Source organism: Hemitrygon akajei, chromosome 29, assembly GCF_048418815.1.
Source record: "Hemitrygon akajei chromosome 29, sHemAka1.3, whole genome shotgun sequence".
In the NCBI taxonomy this organism is placed as follows: Eukaryota; Metazoa; Chordata; class Chondrichthyes; order Myliobatiformes; family Dasyatidae; genus Hemitrygon; species Hemitrygon akajei.
In genome coordinates this window covers 35,200,577-35,223,704 of record NC_133152.1, presented here as the reverse complement: position 1 = coordinate 35,223,704, position 23,128 = coordinate 35,200,577, and the positions used below count along the sequence as shown (strand labels likewise).

The 23,128-nt window shown below is 38.8% G+C and overlaps 1 protein-coding gene across 4 annotated transcripts in view; it reads left to right on the top strand.

The window, feature by feature from the left end:
* The window catches only part of prkcz (protein kinase C, zeta), a 349,250-nt gene that overhangs the window by 222,573 nt on the left and 103,549 nt on the right, over positions 1–23,128 (top strand). For all 4 annotated transcript variants that reach the window (XM_073032157.1, XM_073032160.1, XM_073032159.1 and 1 more), the window contains one exon: positions 16,092–16,189. In XM_073032157.1, coding sequence (XP_072888258.1) covers positions 16,092–16,189 — 98 coding nt within the window. The remainder of the gene's footprint in view (positions 1–16,091; positions 16,190–23,128) is intronic.

The following is a 23,128-nucleotide window of genomic DNA, read 5'->3' as shown; positions in this document are numbered from 1 at the left end:
AGATGCTTTGGTTAAAACATTTGTTGTAATGATTACATTTTGTATTTTGTATTTTAAAATATATATTTCTGACTGAACAACCTTGCAACAATAATTTCCTTCAGGATAAATAAAGTTTTATCTTCTCTGATCTTATCTTAATCAATAGTCAAAGATGATTAAGAACTCTTAGTTAAAACTCTTGTTCCAACAATGAAGCTTAGAACCCATAGGAAGTCCTCAGGTGCAATCTGGAGTGATTTTATATGACTGTTAGTTGGAACCACAGTGGTGGATGAGTTACATAATTATCATGTATGTCAATGGGTGCAGTTAACATTAAAATATTAACATATTAACAAATTTCCCTTTGTAAATCTCATGAACTTCCATTTATTGATGCATAATACATGATGTCAATTGGAAGCCAAATAGAATTCAATCTTGAAGCCCATAAGTGTTTCAAGCAAGCTGTTGTTACTCTGGCAAACATGGATAGTTACTGAATAACTACAGCAGAATTTCAATGAAAGTTGTCATTTAAAGGAAGTAGGAAGAAAAAGCATTATCGAAAGCTGAGGTGCTGATCTTGGTCAAACTGGTAATTAGAAGTATAGACTGAAGGGATTTAAGCTTTTAAAGAAGATATCATAGCTCAAGTTTTGCTTTCTTAAATTAATTTATATAATTTTAGCAGGAAGCAACTGAGCAGATGTGCAATTCTGTAACATATTTGATACGTTTTCCATAGATTCCTTGGTTACCTTAGGAATTATTTGTGGCTGATTATTTTTCACGGAGGTCTATTTCGTGATAATATTCAATCATTATTTCCTCCTCTCTTGCTATCTTTCTCCCCTACCCCTGCTTTCCTTTACCATCCCATTTCCCCATCCTCTCCCTGTCATTCCTTTTTTCATTCACCTTTCCTCATTTCCTTGCTGACCCTACTGATCTCTTGCCGTCACCACCTAACCTTTTGCCACCCTCTTTACTCCTTTCATCCATATGCCTTCTTTCCTGCTATCTCCATTCTTATGTCTTTCTTTCCTTCCTTCTCCATCAGTTTGTCATCTTGCTTCCCTCTCTGTTTCTCTGCATCTCCTTCACGTGCTTTTCTCCACTAATTTCAATCTTCCTCTTGATTTCACTGTCAACACCTACTTATGTGATTTTTTTAGGAAAAAATACTGCATTAAATTTATCCAGTGAGGAAGAATAAAATTGGCTGGTTCCTCAAAGAAGTCATTGGCACACATAAACCTGACATATATGACTGATGCAAGAAATTTCATTATCACAATGTAAATGATCAATTTTATCATAAAAAATTCTGGATCTATTTTATGTAGGATGCTCACATTGCATTAATGTCAAAGGGGACATTCAGTGATAAAACAAACAGCAAGAAAAATGTGCAGAAACAGCTGTTTTCAATTACAGTTCAGCTGGACATTAATCTGACTACCAAGAATTTCTGGGAATCTACCTCATCACCAGCTTTAATGAGACCGTATCCTGTTTTGTTGGCCTACTTGAGGCTATATTTCACAGCTATCAAAAAGCTCAACAGCAGAACATTTAACATACTGCAGCAATTTTTAAGAAATAGAAGGGCCATACAAAGTTCTTTCAATATTTATGCATAGAATTTATTTCTCGCTTTTGGATCCTTTTTGTGTATCTCACTAGGATTGTTGCCTTAGCTGCAATGAATGTTTGGCAGCAAAAATGAGAAAGGATGATCTCATAGCTTTTTTCAACAACTGTCAAAGTAGTAAGGTAGAACGAAGAAAAATACATCCTCTTCAGAGTTATTACCAGCAGATTTTAATTTAAGATATTTGATTTAATGTTAGGTATCCCAGTTGTGCTAACAATAGTACAGTACTTCTGAGAACAGTAGCTACTGCATCAATTCTAGTCACTGACTAACTCTGATTATAACTCTGTAGTCTGGGCAAATATTAAGTGCATGTGCTTTACATGGAGCTAAGCCCATTCTCGATGTGCAGGTGGAAGCAACTCTAAACACTGAAATCAATCTTTGACAAGTTTCAAATCTGTTTCAGATTTGACAATGAGCCTCATGTGGTGTCAAACTCAAACAGCATGTGACATGACACCTTCAAGGGGTTTAGCAATGCATCAGCTTGGAGTTCATTAGAGCTCAAAATCCAAAGGTATGGTGTTGATTTCAATCTGGCAAGCATGATGTTGTGATAGGTGCACATTGTTGAAGACTACACTACAACTTATCTCCCCATCCATCCCACCATTGACCTTTGTTTCTTTAAAATAAAGAAATCTAAACACAAAACTGTTAAAAGTTAATAGCCCTATGGAACATCAAATCTCATGAACATTATTTTGTCAACTTAAAAAGGCTCCATTTGGAAAAGATGGTCATATAATTATATCTAATTTTATTATATATAATATAATAGATATAATTATATTGTCTCGGGCAGATGGGGCTCGTCAGCTGTGGTTGGCAGCTCATCCAGGAGAAGGAAAATTCTGGATCTCAATTCTAATTCATGGGGAAGGCTTCGGGAGTAAACCCTGAGGAAAAATCTAGAGCTGGAGTCCCCTAAGGCCGTCCTATGTTGAGTTCAACAGTGACTGGCAACTCCTGCAAAGTCATTGGTGCCAGGTTGTATTAGTCTCTGCCGTAATTTTTTGATTCATCAGCTGCTTGGAGAGGGGGAGCCTGCTACATGACAACAGCTTTCTCTCCATATTATACTGCCTTGGCTTATGTACTGTCTTGCAGTTCATGTAGACAGCTGAGATGCAACATCCATGATCGACCCTGAATAAGTTGCCATTTTTTCTGAATGCAAAAAATTGAATTTTGTAATATAAATGGAAGAGTATCCATTTTTGTAAAAAAAAAACTGTGTCATTTAAGTTATTTTAATGAACTGTATCCAGCCCTCCCGTATTCCTCAACTATTTTAGGATCAAGGTGCAAGCAAATCCAACAGAGGTTCCAACTAAAGCTGGATAAGTAACAACAGTAATGACACACACATTGCAGTATGGTCAATTACAATTACAATTCCGGGGGTGCTAATTTTCTTACACTATTTTACATGTTTAAACAAAGAATCAGAGCTATGAAAAAAAATTAAAAGCTTGAAGGAGGATTGGACAGATATTAAATGAATGAACTAAACTGAAATATTTAAGACTGAGCTGACACTGCAAAAACATTTTATAAGTACAAGTGTTTTTAGATACAATAATGACATGCCATTGGACAAATTTCATATACGAGAAATTGAAAGCATCACATGAGTGAAACTTCAATAAATACTACCTCAAAAATGGTGCAATAGATTTTTCTAAATTTTCACTAGACTGGTTCTAGGGTGGTGAGAGCAAAATCAAATTGACAGGGACTTCTTGTTTAGGGCTAAGGAACATGAAAGGAAATCTCACTGAAGCACAAACTTCTTGAAGGGCTTAACAGGCTAAGTGTTTCCATGACAGAGTTATCCAAGTCCAGGGTAGACAGTTTGAGAAAAGGAGTAGGCCATTTAGGACTGAAATAAGGAAAAATACCCTCATGAAGACGGTGGTGAATCTTTGAAATTCTCTACCATGAATGACTGTAGAAACTAAATTATAGTGTTCATTTGAAACAAAGATCAAAAGTTTCTTGGCTTGAAGGGAATCAAGAGATACGGGGATGATGCCAGCAAATGACACTGAGGTAGATGATGAGCCATGACTTGTGACAAATGGCCGAGCAGATTCAAATGACTGTTGGATCTACTCTTACTCTTATTTCTTAAAATCATTAAACTTTACAGTGGGGAAGGTCTGGGCAAAAACAAGTAGGATGGATGAATTTCATTTCCCAGCTCTCAATCTGTAAGCTCTACATGCCTTGAGTGTTCATCCAGGTACATTTTAAATGCAATGAGGGTCTCTGAGTTCACCACTCTTTCAGGTAGTGAGGAATGACTTATTGAGTTATTGACAAAAGTCAATCAGAAATCAGACATCCCTTGCATTCCAAAATGGAGAGTGGAACGTGGGGATAGAGCCATCATGAATCGGCCTTATTGTATCTCCCAGAAAATGGTTTTAGGGCGACAGTCATGTTAATTTAGGACACCTGCTTGTCCTAAAATAAATATCTTTGAAATGGCAGGAGACTGTGAACTTTGTTCTCAGAATGGATGAGAAGGGTCCGGAGTGCTAGGGTCTTGGTGTAGATCGATGTAACCAGGATGTTACACAGTAATATTACTTCTTTGATATTGTCAATCAGTTGTTTCAGTCCAGAGTGGCCATTTTGAGATTTGGTTCAGCCAGAGATAGTAACCAAGAAAGAGCACAGAATCAGTGATGAGTATTTGAGTTTTGTAACATGAACGAAAGATGTAATCTTCCATTTTCCCAATAATTAACTGCAGGAATATGCCACTCTTCTATAACCAGATGTCAGCAATCGGTTGGAGTGACACAGAGGTGCAGCCAGTAGAAATGCTGTTCAGTCCTGAGTTCTTGTGCTGTCTGCTTGGTGTTTTCACGTTCTCTTTGTTATTGTGGGTTTCTTCCCACATCCCAAAGACGTGCAAGTTAGTAAGTTAACTGGTCACTGTAAAATTGCCCCTAGTGTTTAGGTGAGTAATAGAATCTGAGCCAAGTAGATGAAAATATGGGGAGAATGAAATGAGATTAGTGTAAGTGGGTGCTTGATAGTTAACATGCATTCAGTGAGCCAAATGACCAGTTCCTGAGTTGTGCGAATCCATCGTTAAGTTTGGAAGAAAATGAGGCAGAGAAAGGGGTTTGGTACTTGTCAGAGTCATGTGGAAGTTGATCCCATGGTGTAGACACTTTCTAAAAGCCAGCATATAGATGACGAAGAAGATTGAGACCACAAATAGATCCTGAGAGATTGTAAAGTAGTGACATTACTGTACATACTCTGGCTGAAGGAGCAGTAGAGGCAATTCCACTGAACTGAACAGAGGAAGAATAGGCAGTTGAGGAGGATATTGTTGATCATGCTCCAGGGTACAAAATACACCGAGGTCATGGTATCAGAGAATACCATGTTGGATTGTTGGTGTGGCAGTCATAAACCAGGGTGTCACATGAAACTGAGGTACAAAGTTTAGATGTAACAAAGCAGTTAGGGGTTTAGCACAGGGAAGAATGGTTGAAGCATATTTCATTTTGAATATCAGAGTAGTTAAATACCTTTCCCTTTAATTCTAAATTCTCTGAAACATTTTAAAAGAGAAATAAACCATTTCCTATATTTATTTAGATATAATACTGTAAATGTTGTAGTATTTATTTATCTTGGGTGCAGCCAGTCAACTGTGTGGGTGTCATGAAGACCACAGGCTCCAGTCTGACTGCAGTCTACAGTCCACACAGTGCCCACATGGTTGGATGGCTGTTGGAAAGGTAAACATAAATTAGACACGTTCTGTGTCTAAGTAATTAGATTGATCTAATTTCACGAATAATATATTCTCCTTTTGTTAGAGTATTTTTGAGTCACACTATAATTAAATAAGGAAAATCACAGCATTTTAATAATCCTGAGAATAAGTTTGAACACAATGTAACCTATCAATCTGGTTAAAGAAAATAGTTTGAATAAAAGCCAGTTTGGCTGGTTTGTGGGAAGCTTGTGAGATGGCATCTGTTTGCAGAGGGATGGACGAGTTTGGAGCCTGAATATCAAATATAGGGAAAATAACTTTCCTTCGCTCTTTCAATAAATGTCATTTTCAAGATATAGTTTCTTTTAAAAAAGCTGATCAAATGACATTTTTTATGGTTAGACTAAAGAAAACTCAGAGCCAGTGGTGCAGATATGACTACTTGTTTTCCTCAACATATCTATTTACGTTGAAACATTTAAAGAACTTTTTAGGCTTCCATTTATCTTGTGAAGTGTGGTCTGTTCTTAAAATCATACTCTGTGTAATTATGTGTTGTATTTGACCTTGATTAAAGATCCTTAAACCCAGTCTCTTCTCCATTCTGTTCCCCTGTTAAACTACAGATTATGCTGTTGGCTAAGCACTGATGTTGGTCCTGATGTCAGAGATTATTTAATTTTGTATTTCCTCATTCCTCCCTGCCCACTCCCTTAAAGAACCACATTTCAAAGTTCAGGTTTTTTTACACAGTTTAAATTTGGAGATGGGGAAGCTTCTCCAGCCTCTTGTAACAGAGATAAAAACAGTATCTCTGTTATATCCATGTTTGGGAGAAGTTATGTTAATGTATAATGCATCCATGTAACCTGGTATTCTGTTAGAAAGAAATTAAGTTATTTGGATAAGATTGTAAAAAAAGATAAAAACAAAATACAAAATAAAACATTCAAAATCCAGCCCATTCATTAGGAAGACAGCAGGCAAAACCAGCTATGAGCCTTTCATGACTGCAAAGTGAAAGATCAGCAAGCCTCTGTGTAGAATTAAACAAATTATTTCTGAGAGGAAGGGAAGAGTCCACTATGCCTGACTCATAGCAGGTAAAACACAATTTTCATTGTTTATGTTTTGTGGAACAAGTAATGGCAGTCATACACACAAAATACTCTGCAGATGCTGGGGTCAAAGCAATACACACAACACGCTGGAAGAACTCAGGAGGCCGGGCAGCATCAGTGGAAACAAGCAGTCAATGTTTCGGGCCAAGACCCTTTGTCAGGACTGAAGAGGGGGAGCAGGGGCCCTATAAAGAAGGTGGGTGGAGGGTGGGAAGGAGAAGGCTGGTAGGTGCCAGGTGAAAGACCTGTATGGGGAAAGATCAAGGGGTGGGGGAGGGGATGGGCAGGAAAGGTGAAGAAGGAATGTAAAGGGAAAGCACTATGGGTAGTAGAAGGAGACGGAACCATGAGGAAGGTAATGGGCAGCTGGAGGAGGAGGCAGAGTTAAACTGGAATGGGGAAGGGAGGGGGAGGGAATTACCGGAAGTTGAAGAATTCAGTGTTCTTGCCAAGGGGCTGGAGACTACTGAGGCCTGAGTTTGGCCTCATCATGGCAGTAGAGGAGGCCATATATGGACATATCCGAATGGGAATGTGAAGCAGAGTTGAAGTGGGTGGCAACCGGGTGGCAAACTCAGGTTGGAGGAGCAACACCTCATATACCATCTGGGTCAAACTCAAGTTGGAGGAGCAACACCTCATATACTGTCTGGGTAGTCTCCAGCCCCTTGGCATGTAATACCTATCCCTACATCTCCTCTCTTACCACCATTCAGGGCCCCAAACAGTCCTTCCAGGTGAGGCAACACTTCACTTGTGACTCTGTTGGGGTCATCTGTTGCATCCGGTGCTCTGGTGCGGCCTCCTCTACGTCAGTGAGACCCAGATTAGGGGACTGCTTCATCGAGCACCTCCACTCCGTCGGCCACAACAGACAGGATCTCCTGGTTGCTACCCACTTCAACTTACATTCCTTCTTCACCTTTCCTGCTTATCCCCCTCCCTGCTTCCCCTCCCCCACCTTTCCCCTTACTGGTTTTTCACCTGGCACCTACCAGCCTTCTCCTTCCCACCCTCCCTACACCTTCTTTATAGAACCCCTGCCTCCTCCCTCTTCAGTCCTGACGAAGGGTCTCAGCCCAAAACGTTGACTGTTCGTTTCCGCGGATAATGCCCGACCTGCTGAGTTCCTCCAGCGTGTTGTGCGTGTTGTAATGGCGGTAATAGTCAACTCCTGAAACTTTAAATGTATTTATTCAGTACTTTATTTCCTAATAGATTTTAGGTATTTCTATTTTACATGTGCTATTATGGAACTAGTTTCAATTTTGTATTAACAAATCAGGGTACCTATCTTTTTCTTTCCTTCCAATATTATGTTGTTTTGACCATTCCGAAGTAAAGGCAATATTCCCAGCTTTCTGCTTTGGCATAACATTTATACCCAAAACAGTTACTTATAGTTACTGGATTTTACTACACTTGGAAAATATTATAGTTTGGCCTATCTAATTACTTTTAAAGCGCCTTTGAGAAAATATGTATAACTTGCTGTTTGTCCATCTAATTATTATAAACTGTGAAAGTTTTTTCATAATTGAGGAAAGCCTAACTGGTCTACAATTTATAACAGGCTAAATTGCAATCTATTTCAAGCAGGTTTAGTTATTAAAATTACATATTTTTCTCCTTTTAGAAAACTTGTGCAATATGATATAGGTTAGCTTATCCTGTGTAGGACTTTCAGCCCACTATGTTGTGCAGGTATGCAAGAACTGTGCTTTCCTGCTCCATCAGGAAGACGAAATGGGAACATTCTCAGAGAATTTACAGTCTCTTCTGTGATACCACAGACACAAGGTGCATATGGCAGGAAATTCAGAGGATTATAGACTACAAATCTACCCTGTGCATCAGTGACCAGGATGCTTCACTCCCTGGGAGGCTAAAAGTCTTCTACTCCCAGATTGATGCACTGAACAAAGTGCTGGTGAGGAAGGCACACCTCCCCCCAGAGGAGCAGACACTCTGTCTGGCTGAAGTTGAGGTGAGGAAGACTCTGGCCAGAGTCAACCCACACAAAGCCTAATAATATTCCAAGTCAGGTTCTGAAAGACTGCGCAGCCCAGCTGACAGAGGTACTGACAGATATATTCAGATATATTCAGCACAGATATATTCTCTGCATCAATCCATTGTCCCTTTAGTTCCCAAGGTGGCAACCATCATTCCAGTGCCAAAGAAGGTAACAGTAACCTGCCTAAATGACTATCGTCAGGTGGCATTAGCATCAACTTTTATGAAATGCTTTGAGTGACTGGTCATAGAGCACATTTAAGCCTATCTCCCTGCTACACTGTACCCTTTTCCATTTGCTTATTGCTCAAATCGATCCGCTGATGGTGCAATAGCCTTTGCCCTCCACTCTTTCCTGTCCCACCTGGAAAATGAGGTCTCGTATGCCAGCCTGCTGTTTATACACTTTAGTTCAGCATTCAACACCATCGTACCCCAGAAACTGGTGGGGAAACCATCCTTTTTGGTCTCAACACCTCCCTCTGCAATTAGATACTGGACTTCTTAACAGTAAGGCCACAGTCAGTCCGTGTGGGCAGTAACGTCTCTCGTCCCATTATGCTGAGAACTGGTGCTCCCCCAGGCTGTGTGCTCAGCCCGCTGCTGTTCACACTACTGACACATGACTGTATTGCAGGATCCAGCTCAAGCCAAGAGATCAGGTTTGTGGATGACACAACAGTGGTTAGCCTTATCAAGAATGATGATGAGATGGAGTATATAGAGGAACTGGAGTGGCTGGATGATTGGTGTGAGAATAACAACCTAAACTGGAACATGGAGAAGACAAAGGAAATCATTGTAGACTTCAGGAAGGTGCAGACAAGCCATTTCCCTCAGCCAATACATGGCTCCTTCATAGTAGGAGTTAAGTGCACCAAGTTTCTGGAAGTTCACATCACGAATAACCTCACCTGGTCCCCTTAATATTACCTCCCTGAACAAGAAGGCACAGCAGTGCCTCCACTTCCTAAGAAGATTGAGGCAAGCAAGGCTCCCAGCCTCACCATCTTAACTGCATTTTACAGGAGCACCATTGAGAGCATCTTGATAAGTCATATCTCTATTTGGTATGGGAGCAGTAGAGCATCGGACCAGAAGTTCCTACAAAGGACTGTGAGAACAGTTGAGAGGATGATAAGGGTCTTCCTACCATCCATCGGGGACATTTATCAGGAGCGCTGTATATGTAGGGCCATTAGCATTATTAAGGATCCCACCCATCCATCCAGCATCCCCTTTGACTTTCTATCATCAGGCAAGAGACTACAATGCATAAAGACAAGAATGATTAGGATGAGAAACTGTTTCTACCCCCAGGCCATTAGGCTTCGGAACTCACGGCTGCATTGTATTCAAAGTGTCACTGGTTAGTCTGTTCTGTACCTTACAATTTTCAATATTAGTGCACTTTGGTTTGTTATTTTATGTATGATTCATATGTAGGTTTTATCCCCTTCATAAGTTATTGTGTGTTATGTGCTTTACACCCTGGTTCAAAGAAACATCTCGTTTCTAAATACATTTTATGGTTATATATGCTTATACACATACTGTATGTAGTTAAATGACAATAAACTTCACTTAACTTGACTTTTATATTCTTTAACTGAAACTTTTTGTCGAAAACTATTAACACATGATGTTGTTTATGACATCCATTTGCTCAGTAGCTGATGAACCAAGGAGATTAAGAGCATCATAAGTGCGTTCTGAGTTCAGTGATCACTTTGGCATCAAAGATGTTTCAGCTCAGTTTCTCAATGACACATATTTCATTGGCAAAAACATTTGGAATGCTGATCACAAAATCAGGTGTAATATCTCTTAAGAAGTAGTACATGCTTTTAACCATGAAAATACTTAGCTGAAAAGGTGCAGTTTTGAAACAAGTTAATGGGCTCCTTGGCTTTATTAATAGAGGCATAGAATACAAAGGTATTAGACACTGATTAGATTTCTACAAGAGTATTGTTATTAAGTCTGTGCTCTAGACTTCCATCAAGGATTTCAAGGCCTTAGAATGGATGTAATAAGGATTTCTGTTGTACTAGAGATGTGGAATTCTAGAAGAAACTGATGAGGTTTACAGAGAAAAGTTTATCAAGATAAAAGTGTTCAAATCATTAACAGATTTGATAGTGTAAATAAGGGGAAATTGTATATATTAGCTGAAGGATCGGTAACCTGAAGTTCCAGCACTAAGGTGACATGAGGCAATTTGTAATGTGGATTATACTGCCTGATGGAATGGTGCATGCAGTTTTAATAATGGCTTTCAAAATGGACTTGCATAAATATTTGAAGGAGAGAAGGATATTAAGAAAAGGTGAGTGGATGGAATGAATTGAATATTTCTTTCCAAAACCTGGCAGGGGTACACAAGAGCATTAGAAAAGGGAACTGGAAAGGTCATTTGACCCTTTTAGTCTGCTATACTATTCTTTAAGATTGCGACTTTTCTTCAGTATTAATTCCACCCTATCAATTTCAAACTTGAATATATTAATCAACAAAATATCCACAACTCTTGAGTAGTGAACTTGAATATATTAATCAACAAAATATCCACAACTCTTGAGTAGTGAAGAATTTTCTTCTCTGCTTATTCCTAAATATTAGAGTTTTTATTCTGAGAATATAACCTTTATTTCTAAATTATTTCTCCAAGGAAGATAAACTTTCACCATTTACCTTGACAATCTAAGAATTTTTTGATTTATCAGACTCTCAAAACCTAAAGAAAAAGGTCTAGTCTACTTGATCTCTTCCTGGAAAGCAATGGAATAAAATGTTGCTGCAGCCCTTGGAAAGAAAGCAACCACACTGTCCATGTTACCTCTGAGAACTAAAGTTACAGGGCATCCTACATATAACAAAAAATGTGGGTAAAATTAAAGCCTTCTCTTTTACCCAAAGCACTCTCAAATGAAAATAAATGTATTATTTAATGTTTCAAATGCAGTAATGCATAGTAATAAGCACATTAAAATGCTTAATTTATTGAAATAAAATATTAGTTGTCCAGCTTCCAATGAAATTTGAAGGTAGCAATCAATTTTGAAATTGATAAGTGCACCCTGTGCAAACAAAGACCATTCTCTGTTTGAAGGATGTTCAGCAGGGAGCCACTGGAAACTGATCAATGTATTTATACAGGCCATGATTGGTTTCTCTGTGAGTGCACGTTAAGAGATATAATTGTTAGAGAAAAAATCAAAATGGAGTCTGGCCCCAACATTCAAGCATGCTGATCCATAGGTAGCTAATCTGTGAGTAATGAGATTCAATGTAGATTAATTGATGACCAAATTGCCACCTTGTGCTATTTCATTCTGTGATCTGTCAATCCATGGTTCAGCTAAATTTAAGGGCTGTTTATGTTTGACACTAAAGGTCAACTAATGCAAGTCTACACCAACAAGTTGTTAGTACATTCAGAAAATGAAAGGAAAGAATTTGGTGAGAAAGGAGTAAAACTGTGTTTTCAGCTACATTGCACAATCTGTTGTGAAAATAATTCCTTTGCATAGCTGTCTCTTATATATTTGGTAATTTGCAACATAATATGAATACTTAAATTCGATAACTTTTGCAGTTAAATTCTTTCAAACTGGTGACATTATGAAATATGTAGTTTGTTGTTAAAGTTATTATAATGCTACTTTTGGGTTTATTTTTCAGAGTTTTGACTACTTATTTGTTATTTATGAATCACCCAGAACTTTTAAAAAACACACCACAACGCATGTTTTAATTGCCTCAAATATCAAAAGCTCAAAGGAATGAATTTGGAACAGACCTTCAGTTGTGCTATTAGCTGAAAGAATTAAAGTGAGACTTGGCTCTTTATTAAAGGTTTTGTTAGTGTACACCAGCTGTTCTTACAGGGTGCACATCTGGAAAAACCTTGTATTTTCCAGTTATGAGCATTTCCAAAGAACATTACCTGCATCGTCAGCATTCTGTTCAATATGCATAAAAACAGATGTGACAGTCCTGAAGTTTGTCTGTGGTGTCTTGTCAGATGCTTTACTGTCACTTACTTAGTGCTTGTATTTGTGCTTTAAATGATGACCCTAATGCTTCCTCTGCAGAAACTCATTTGGGTATTGCTTTAAACAGAAATAAAATATGGGGGGGGGGGTCGTTTTCAGGTTAAGGATGACCTGACTTATGAAAATCTGACTATACACATAATCTCGTATTCATGGCATGGTACCATAGCCATTAACGTAACATTATTACAGCACCAGCAACCCAAATTCAATTCTGCCACTGTCTGTAAGGTGTTTATACATGTTTCCCTGGTGCTCCCATTTCTTCCCACATTCCAATGACCTATGGGTTAGTAGACTAATTGGTCACATGTATGTTATTGGGCAGCGCATACCTGTTGAACCAGAAGGGCTTGTTATCGTGTTGTATAACTAAATAAATAACTTTTTTAAGCACTTTTCAAGATAATAATATAATATGCTTGGTGGTGTTCATTAATGATTGGATATTCCATTAGTTTAATTATGAACAGTGCAGGGTGAATATTCAATGAGAGAAGAATTATAGCAAGTGTATTTCGATCAATATGAGCAACACACACAAAATGCTGGTGGAATGCAGCAGGCATTCTTCCTTTTGTGTGTGTTGCTTGAATGTCCAGCATCTGCAGATTTCCTTGTGTTTGCATTTCGATCAATATGACATGGGTTACAATAGAAAACTAAGTTTTTAATTTTTATTTGGAGATTCAGCATGGTAACAGGCCCTTCTGGCCCTATGAACCAGTGCCACCCAATACCCAATTACACCCAATTAACCTACCAACCCTTTTGTCTTGAAGTTCTGGGAGGAAACCAAAACGCTCAGAGGAAGCCCATGTAGTCACAGGAAGAATGTACAAAATTGCTACAAAAAGCGGCAGGAATTGAACCCAGGTTGCTGGCACTGTAAAGCATTGCGTTAACTGCTATGCTACCTTGTTGTCCCCCCAAATGTTTCTGACTTATAGAGAAATCAGTTTACAGACAGTTCTCAGCTTGTATAACCCAGAGGCTGCCTGCATTTTTGAAAATATTTTAGTTTATCTATTCAGTGAAAATGCCATTACATTCTCAATAGAGCAGTATTGTTGTTTTAAGAGGAGAGATCCTTTATGATAAATGAAAAGTTGTCATTGAACACTTCATACTGCCATCCCACTTATCACTACCCCATAGAACGTTGATTTTGCTCTTGGCATAGAAGTCCTGACTGTTGGTCTTGAAGTCCAACAATCACAAGTCTGTAGCTTCAGTACTTTCAAAAGAAGATTTAAGATGCATGATGCTGTGTTGGGAACTGGTGCCACCCCTGTCCTCTGGTTGTCCTGCAGCAAAGAGACAACAATCCCATCATCAGGTGGCTCTGCTATGGAGTGAATCACCAAGGCCTTAGAGTCATAGAGAAGTACAGCCCATCAAGTCAATTCCAAAACCATTTAAACTCCCATTAACCTGCACCGGGACCTTAGCCTCCATTTCCCTACTATCCATGTACCTTTCCAAACTTCTCTTAAATATTGAAATTGAGCTCACATGCACCATTTGTGCTGGCAGCTCATTTTTCATAACTCTTGGAGTGAAAAAGTATCCCCTCATGGTCACCTTAAACTTCTTACCTTTCACCCTTAACCCTTCACCTCCTGTTGTAGTCTCACCCAACCTCAGTAGAAAAAAGCCTGTGCAAAGGCTCTTTATGAGGGCTGGTTTTGGGCAAGTAGGGGCTCACAGTGTGCCCACTTAGTGCTGGGATGCATTGTTCCTCTAATGTCAACACTTTGTGATGCATTCAAACAAAGATGAGGGAATACAGCAGCTACCAGCAACCTAACTTCTGGGGATTGACCAGCAATGTAATTCTTGTGCTGAATTTCACATCTCAAAGCTGAGTGTCCTTACTATTTATTCCATCCAAGCAGTATGTTTGAAAAGGATATCATTTTAGTCCTGAATCTTCAGTAACCCATTTAAAATTACTTCTGAAAGTTACTTGTGTTTCAGAAACTAAAAGTATGCTGAATTATTCATTAGTTTCATTTCCAAATAAATTAAATATTCCCAATCTCAATTAATGCAATCAGTAGAACCTTGCAACTTCAGCGTTAGCAAACACAAGGAAATCTGCAGATGCTGAAAATTCAAGCAACACACGCAAGATGCTGGTGGAACTCAGCAGGCCAGGCAGCATCTATAAGGAGAAGCACTGTCGACGTTTCGGGCCGAGACCCTTCATCAGGACTAACTGAAAGGAGAGATACTTTTGTACCTCTTGGGTCTTTTGTACTTTTGGGTCTCGGCCTGAAACGTCGACAGTGCTTCTCCTTATAGATGCTGCCTGGCCTGCTGAGTTCCACCAGCATTTTGTGTGTGTTGTTTGAACTTCAGCATTAGTGCATGAACTGTTTTGGTGACAAGGTCCAGTTCCATTGAATTAAGTGTGAAAGATTAAAGAAACTTCAGGTCACCATTGTATTCAAAATTCCCTGAGCAATTGCATTGGTTTCAGCCGTTTGACTCAATTGTATTGATACAACTCATGTATGCAAGTAGAAATTTGAACCACTAGTGTCAAGATTTGTTAAAACATTGCATTGTTTCTTTAAATGGTAGACAAGCAACTATGTAAAACAGGATTCAAAATATTACTGAAAAGCCAAAAGAGCAGATCCTGAACATAATATAATTGATTTATTTGCTGCTCTCATCTGTCTATAGGTGCAACTGACCATGTTGTATAATGTATGGTGCATGGTTGGATTGATAGGTTGGAATTTTAATGCAGACAGCTTTATATTTGAAAGGTAATTCTGATTGTATTTTTGTTTACCAGCTCTTTGCACTAAAACAACCTTCTTTTCCCCTCATTGTGCCGAGTTTATATTCACAAATTTGGGTAAGGATGCTTGTTGAAAATGACACAAAGGGGTTAAGTCACTTTGAATGGTGGAACAGACTTGAAGGACTGAATGGCTTCCTCATTTTCCTATTTCTTGTTGGTCCAAAATTGAACAACAGTATTTGCTTGTAGAGGAATAGAAAGAATAGAAAGACTTGTGCTAGATAATTATGTGATTGATAAGGAAAGATGGACTGGGCTTTTGTAGATCACGGGCTGATTATGATCAGTATAGCCTATACATTTTCCTGTAAACACTACTATAAATGATAAAGCTACTTGTCACAAATAAGAGAAAATCTGCAGATGCTGGAAACTGAGCTGATGGGTTTCAGCCCAAAACGTCGACTGCTTTTTTTCCATAGATGCTGCCTGGCCTGCTGAGTTCCTCCAGCATTTTGTGTGTGTTACTAAGCTTTTATTTGTGTTAGATAAAACCTATTTGGGTGTCTTTTTACTTTTGTTTTATACCCGTTTGAAAATCAAAAATATTAATGGGGTAGAGATGCATTATGTTTTTTCTTAAGTCTTCTATGCCCTGGCACCAAATTTGATTGACTGGAGCAAGGGGGGTGTGTAACTGATTACTTAGACAATACACAACACTATTATATTTTCTTTGCAGGATATTGATTGGGTACAGACAGAAAAACATGTGTTTGAACAAGCCTCCAGTAACCCATTTCTTGTTGGTCTTCACTCTTGTTTCCAAACAGAAAGCAGGTAAGAAATGTTCCTTACTAAAATTGCTTTTTGCTTTCTTGTTGGTTAATTGGACCCCTCTCCAATTAATTAGAAATCAGAATCAGGTTTAATATCACGGCATTTGTTGTGAAATTTTTTAACTTTGTAGCAGCAGTACAATGTAATTCATGATAAATATAGAGGAAAAACTGAATTACAGTAAGTATAAACGTACATTAAATAGTTAAGTTAAAATAAGTAGTGCAAAAATAGAAGTTTAAAAAAAGTAGTGAGGTAGTGTTCATGAGTTCAATGTCCATTTAGAAATCGGATGGTAGAGGGGAAGAAGCTGTTCCTGAATCACTGAGTGTGTGCCTTTAGGCTTCTGTACCTCCCTCTTGAGGGTAGAAGAGGGCATGATCTGGGTGATGGGGCTACTTTATGATGAATGCCACTTTCCTGAGGCATCGCTCCTTGAAGGTGCCTTGGATACTATGGAGGCTAATATCCATGATGGACCTGACTAATTTTACAACATTCTTTGGGCTTACTTCAGTTCTGTACAGTAGCAACTACTCCTCCCATACCAAACGAATAGTTTCCACAGTACATCTGTATAAGTTTTTGTGTGTTTTAGGTGACAAACTAAATCTCTTCAAACTCCTAATGAAATATTGCTGTTGTCTTGCTTTCTTTATAGCTGCTTTAATATGTTGCAACCAGGTTAGGTCCTTAGATATTGACACCCAGGAACTTGATATTGCTCACCCTGTCCACTTCTGATTCCTCTATGAGAATTGGTTTGTGTTTTCTCATCTTAGCCTTTCTAAAGACCGCAGTCAGCTCTTTGGTCCTGCTAACGTTGAGTGCAAGGTTGTTGCTATGACATCACTCAACCAGATGGTATACCTTGCTCCTGTATGCCTCCTCGTCACTATCTGAGATTCTGCCAACAATGGTTATATTATTAACAGATTTATAGATGGCATTTGAACTATGCCTAGCCACATTGTCATAGGTGTAGAAAGAGTAGATCAGTGGGCTAAGCACACATCCCTGTTAACAAAGTAGATTTGTTATTTCCAATCTGCGCAGATTGTGGTCTTCTGATAGATCAAATTTTAACAAGTTGGTTGGATCAAAATTTTAAGGAAGCATCCTCGATGATATGCATTTTAATTGATTTTTTTTTAAACATTTTTTATTAGTTTTTCAAAACATTTTACAAATTAAAAACCCCAAATCCCAATGAGGAGCATTAATACAGTGCAAAATTAAGCGTACAATAACAATATGCTACAAAGGAAGAGAATTTAACAAAAAAGCACCTAAATTAAAGACAGGTAAGCTTAGTGTCCTCCCCAAGCCCCAAAACACAAGATAAAAAACAACAACAACTCCAGACCGACCACAACACAGTATAAAGAGTATAGGTCAGGACAGTCAAACTCCCAGACTGTGAATACACTTAGCAGCAGAGGATAATAATGCCTACTACTAGAAACAAAAGGGAGCTGAAAGCAAGGGACCGAAAAGAAGTAAAAAAAACCCTAGTCAGGAGGAAGGTTATGAAAGTACTCGATAAAAGGTCCCCAGACCTTATGGAACTTTAGATCCGAATTGAGAACTGAATAATGAATTTTTTCAAGGTCCAAGCAGGCCATAATGTCATTAAGCCATTGCGCATGAGTGGGCGGGGCAACATCTCTCCATCTGAGGAGGATCAAGCGTCTAGCCAGGAGAGAGGCAAAGGATAGTATTTGGCATTTGGTTGGACCCAGACATAAATCTGTCTCGCCCCAAAAACCGAACAGAGCAATTAAGGGGTTTGGTTCTAGGTGCTGATTCAGAATACCCGATAATGTAATGAAGACATTTTTCCAGAATTTCTCCAAGCTAGGACAGAACCAGTACATATGGATGAGAGAGGCCACGCCCCTCTTGCATTTATCACAGAGCAGGCTAATGCCAGGGTAGAATCGAGATAGTTTAGATTTAGACATATGGGCTCTGTGAACAATCTTAAACTGTAAAAGGCAATGGCGAGCACAAAGAGAGGTTGAGTTAACTGATTTGAGAACTGAGTCCCAGCTCTCCTCGGATAAGGAGATATTTAAATCCTGCTCCCAAGCCATTTTAATTTTATCCACAGGGGCCCGTCGTAAGGCTGCTAGTTTATCTCGGATAATTGATATTAAACCTTTACCTAGTGGATTAATGGAAAGAAATAGGTCCATAGCATTTTTCGCAGGCATTTCAGGAAAGTTAGGAATTAAAGGAGCAGTAAAGTGTCGGATTTGGAGATATCTGAAAAAGTGAGCGTTAGGCAGGTTGAACTTAACAGAGAGCTGCTGAAAAGAAGCAAAGCGATTATCGATGAAAAGATCTTCAAAATGTCTAATGCCCTTCCTATACCAAACATGGAATGCTGAATCGTACGTAGTAGGTAAAAAAAGGTGATTGTGTGCGACAGGGCTAGAAATGGAAAACCCCTGGAAACCATAGCATTTCCTAAACTGAGCCCATATACGCAAAGTGTGTCTAACAAGAGGATTAGCTATTGATCTGGGCAGACTGCTAGGGAGTGCAGAGCCAAGAAGTGCAGAGATAGATAATTCTTTAGTGGAGCTCAACTCCATTGCCACCCAGTTAGGGCACTTGGGTTGGCCGTGGAAGAAAGACCAGAAGGTAGCACAACGTATATTAGCTGCCCAATAATATAAGCGAAAGTTAGGTAAAGCCATGCCACCCTCTTTTTTAGATTTTTGGAGGTGGATTTTATTAATTCTAGAGCGCTTATTCTGCCACAGATATGACAAAATAATAGAGTCTAAGGAATCAAAAAAAGATTTAGGAATAAAAATTGGGATAGATTGAAATAGGTATAAAAATTTGGGGAGAACATACATTTTAACAACATTAATACGACCTACCAAAGACATAGATAGAGGTGACCCTTGTACCAGACTCTGTTTTATAGCATATGAAAGGTTGACAAAGTTTTCACGAAAGAGATCTTTAAACTTCCTTGTGACTGTAATTCCAAGATAAGTAAATTGATTATGGACTACTTTAAAAGGGAGATCACGAAATATTAGTTCTTGTGCTTCTTTATTTATTGGGAAAAGTTCACTCTTATGTAAATTAAGTTTATAGCCAGAGATCTGGCTAAACTGGTCAAGAAGTGAAAACATTAGAGGTAAGGATGTAGACGGATTTGAGAGAAAGAGTAATAAGTCATCAGCATAGAGAGAAACTTTATGCTCAACACCCCCTCTCCAAATCCCGGTCAATTCAGGACAGTTTCGAAATGCTATCGCCAGAGGTTCTATAGCCAAATCAAAGAGAAAGGGACTTAAGGGGCATCCCTGACGGGTGCCACGTTTGAGATTAAATACTTGGGATTTCTGAAAATTAGTTAAAACAGAAGCAGTAGGACACAGGTACAGCAATTGGATCCAAGAGATGAAACTTTGGCCGAGGTCAAATTTTTCTAAGACTGCAAAAAGGTAGTTCCACTCTATACGATCAAATGCTTTCTCCGCATCGAGGGAAATAACACATTCAGGTGTCCCAGTTGGAGCTGAGTATAAAATATTAAATAGACACCGAATGTTAAAAAAAGGGAGACGGTTTTTAATAAAGCCTGTTTGGTCATCAGAGATAATGGAGGGAATAACAGTTTCTAATCTATGAGCCAACACTTTAGCTAAGATCTTTACATCAACATTGAGCAGAGAGATCGGCCTGTACGAGGAACACTCTGTTGGGTCTTTGCCCTTTTTTAAAAGAAGAATAATCGATGCCTCATTGAAAGAGGGTGGCAATTTGCCATAATTAAACAAGTCAGATAATACTGAAAGTAACTGAGGAGAAAGAAGTGAGGAAAATGCTTTATAAAATTCTACAGGGAACCCATCAGGTCCAGGAGATTTCCCTGAGGACAGTGCAGAAATTGCAAAAGATATTTCTTCTGATGATATAGGCGCATTGAGTTTGGCTTTGAAATCAGATGAGAGTGAGGGGATATTCAGATTATGTAAAAATTGATCAACAGAGATTTTGTCATTCAGAGATTCAGAGGAATAAAGCCGAGAATAAAAAACTTCAAATGCGTCATTAATTTCTAAATGATCCGATGTAAAGTCTCCGTTCTCCTTCCGGATCTTTGTAATATGTTGTTTGGCTTTGGAACGCCTCAGCTGATTGGCTAGGAATTTACCAGACTTATCCCCATGAATGTAAAAGCGACTCTTGCTTTCGAGAAGTTGGCGTTCGACAGGTTGAGTGGACAGAAGGTTAAATTTAGTTTGGAGTTCAACGCGCTTCTTGTATAATTCAGGGTTCTTAGTTTGGGCATATATTTGATCCAAATCTTTAATCTGGTTAATGAGGTCTGATCGATCTGCACGGGATCTTCTGTTGAGATTTGCTGTGTAAGAGATTATTTGACCCCTCAGATATGCTTTCATGGCATCCCAGACAATCTGGGATGGCACTTCAGTTGATGTATTAGTGTTAAAATAAAAAGTTATCTGATCCTTAATAAATTTTACAAAATCATCATCCGATAATAAAGTTGAATCAAACCGCCAGTGTTTATTCCTCTGAGGGAGACCAGGAAAGTTCAGAGAGAGGGTAATTGGGGCATGGTCAGAAATCAGTATACTCTGATAGTCACAAGAGTGGGCAAATGGGATAGGTTGGTTATCGAGTAAAAAATAGTCAATTCTAGTGAAGGTATGGTGAACATGTGAGAAAAAAGAATAATCTCTCTCTGTAGGATGGAGGAAACGTCATATATCAGAGATACCAAAATTAGAGAGAAACGATTGGATAGCTAAGGCAGATTTAGTAGGTGATCTGGTAACAGAGGACGATCGATCCAGTTTAGGATCCAACCAACAGTTGAAGTCACCACCCAGTATAAGAGAGTATGAGTTTAAGTCTGGTAGTGAGGAAAAAAACCGTTCAAAAAAGTTAACATTGTCAAAGTTGGGAGCATACAGGTTTGCTAGTGCAACTTTAGTGTTATATAGTTTACCAGAAACAATAATAAAATGGCCATTTGTATCAGATATTTTATTATGGAGTTCAAAAGGAATATTTGAGTTAATAAGAATGGAGACTCCCCTAGCTTTAGCGGCAAAGGATGAATGAAAATGCTGACCCGCCCACTTTGACAGAAGCCGGGAGTTATCAAAACAACGAATATGAGTTTCTTGAAGGAAAGCAATGTCAGCTTTGAGTTGTTTGATATGTGAGAATACCTTCCTCCTTTTAACAGGGTGATTCAATCCCTTTACATTCCAGCTCACGAATTTAAGTGCACTAGCCATTATCAATTACTAATGCATAAAAGGCAGCAGGCATATAAAAAGTCAAGCAGTACACTAGCAGTCTGGGAGCAGAAATGTAAACATAGATTCGTAAAATCAAAACATATACATGTCCTGAGCAATAAAGAGAAACAATAAATACAGTGAGTGATGTTGGAACTGGAAAATCCACCCCACCCACGCAACCCAAAACTAGACGGCTACCAAAACAAGTAGCTAGCTCTACCAAAAAAATTAACCCAAATACAACTTACAGATCTGTGTCATTGACAACAGTTCCGTATAAATACTATAGCAAATAGTAACTAGTTTATGCACTGGAAAACATAACTACAGATTAGAACACCTTCTGCAGAAATATAAAACTTAATACAGAGAAAATCGGAAGAAAACCAAAACTAACCTACCCGCGAAAAATTATAGAAGAATAAAGTAAGAGAAAGGGAAAAAAAAGGTAAAAAAAAAAGGAGAGGAAGGGGAAAATTATAAATTCAAGACGAGTATTTATCAACCATTTACAGAGAGGAGAGAAAAGAATTCAGAGATTAGAAAAAAAGGGATGAAGAAAGGAAAAAAAAGATAAAATAAGTAAATATTTAAAAAAGGGGAAAAATAAATCAGCAATTAAACTGTGAACCAACAAACAGGGAGGCCTTCACTAAAAACTTCGAACCTCCAAAACAAGTTAGAGTCAGTTGTAAAACTCTGTAGATAAGGTTATACAAGAGTAAAAATAGATTACACACACACCAAATCCCGGGAGAGATTGTCAACAGTTACCTTAGAGTTTCAATGAATAGTGTCTGAGTGATTCAAGTGAAGTCTGAGTCCAGAAAAAGTAATTTTACTACGAGGAGTACTTATCCACCATTTTAGGAGGTCCGATCAGATTCCGAAGATGACTGGATAGCCGGAAGACTTGCCACAAATGCCTCAGCTTCCTTCACCGACCTGAGCCATTTGTATTTTCCAGTATTAAGCTTGATTCGTAGATCAGCAGGGTTGCGAAGGGAAGGTTTAAAACCACGATCAAACAGCACTTTCATTACGCCTTTAAACTCAGCGCGCATCTTTAAGGTCTGGGGTACAAAATCTTCCACAAAGCGAATGGTTGTATCCTTGAAAGGAAGAGACCCCCTGCGATGTGCCTCTACAATCAGACTGTGTTTTACCTGGTATTGATGGAAACACAAGATTACTGGTCGCGGACGGGAGGCCAGAATTCCGGGGGGAACGTAAACTCTGTGTGCCCGTTCGAGCTCGGGCGGGTTCGGAAGCAAATCTTTCCCGAATATCTCACAGAGAAACTCAGCGAAAAACTTCACGGTTGATCCCTGTTCAGTCACCTCTGGCAATCCAAGAATTCTAAGATTGCAGCGTCTGCTGCGATTTTCGAGATCCACCATTTTGGAAAGGAGTTTGTTAGATTTTTCCTCTAGGCTGGAACAGAGAGTCTCCAAGTATCGAACACGACTTTCTAAATCTTCAGAAGTCGAATCGATGCGAGATAAGTGTTCAGCATGCTTGTCCACTTTATCGTTGATCCGATCCAGTTTGTCTTCCAACTGTTTGAAAGTGGTTTTAAATTCCTTTAAAATTTTGTCTCGGAGCTTTCTGAGCGCAGCCAAAGTCTCGTCCG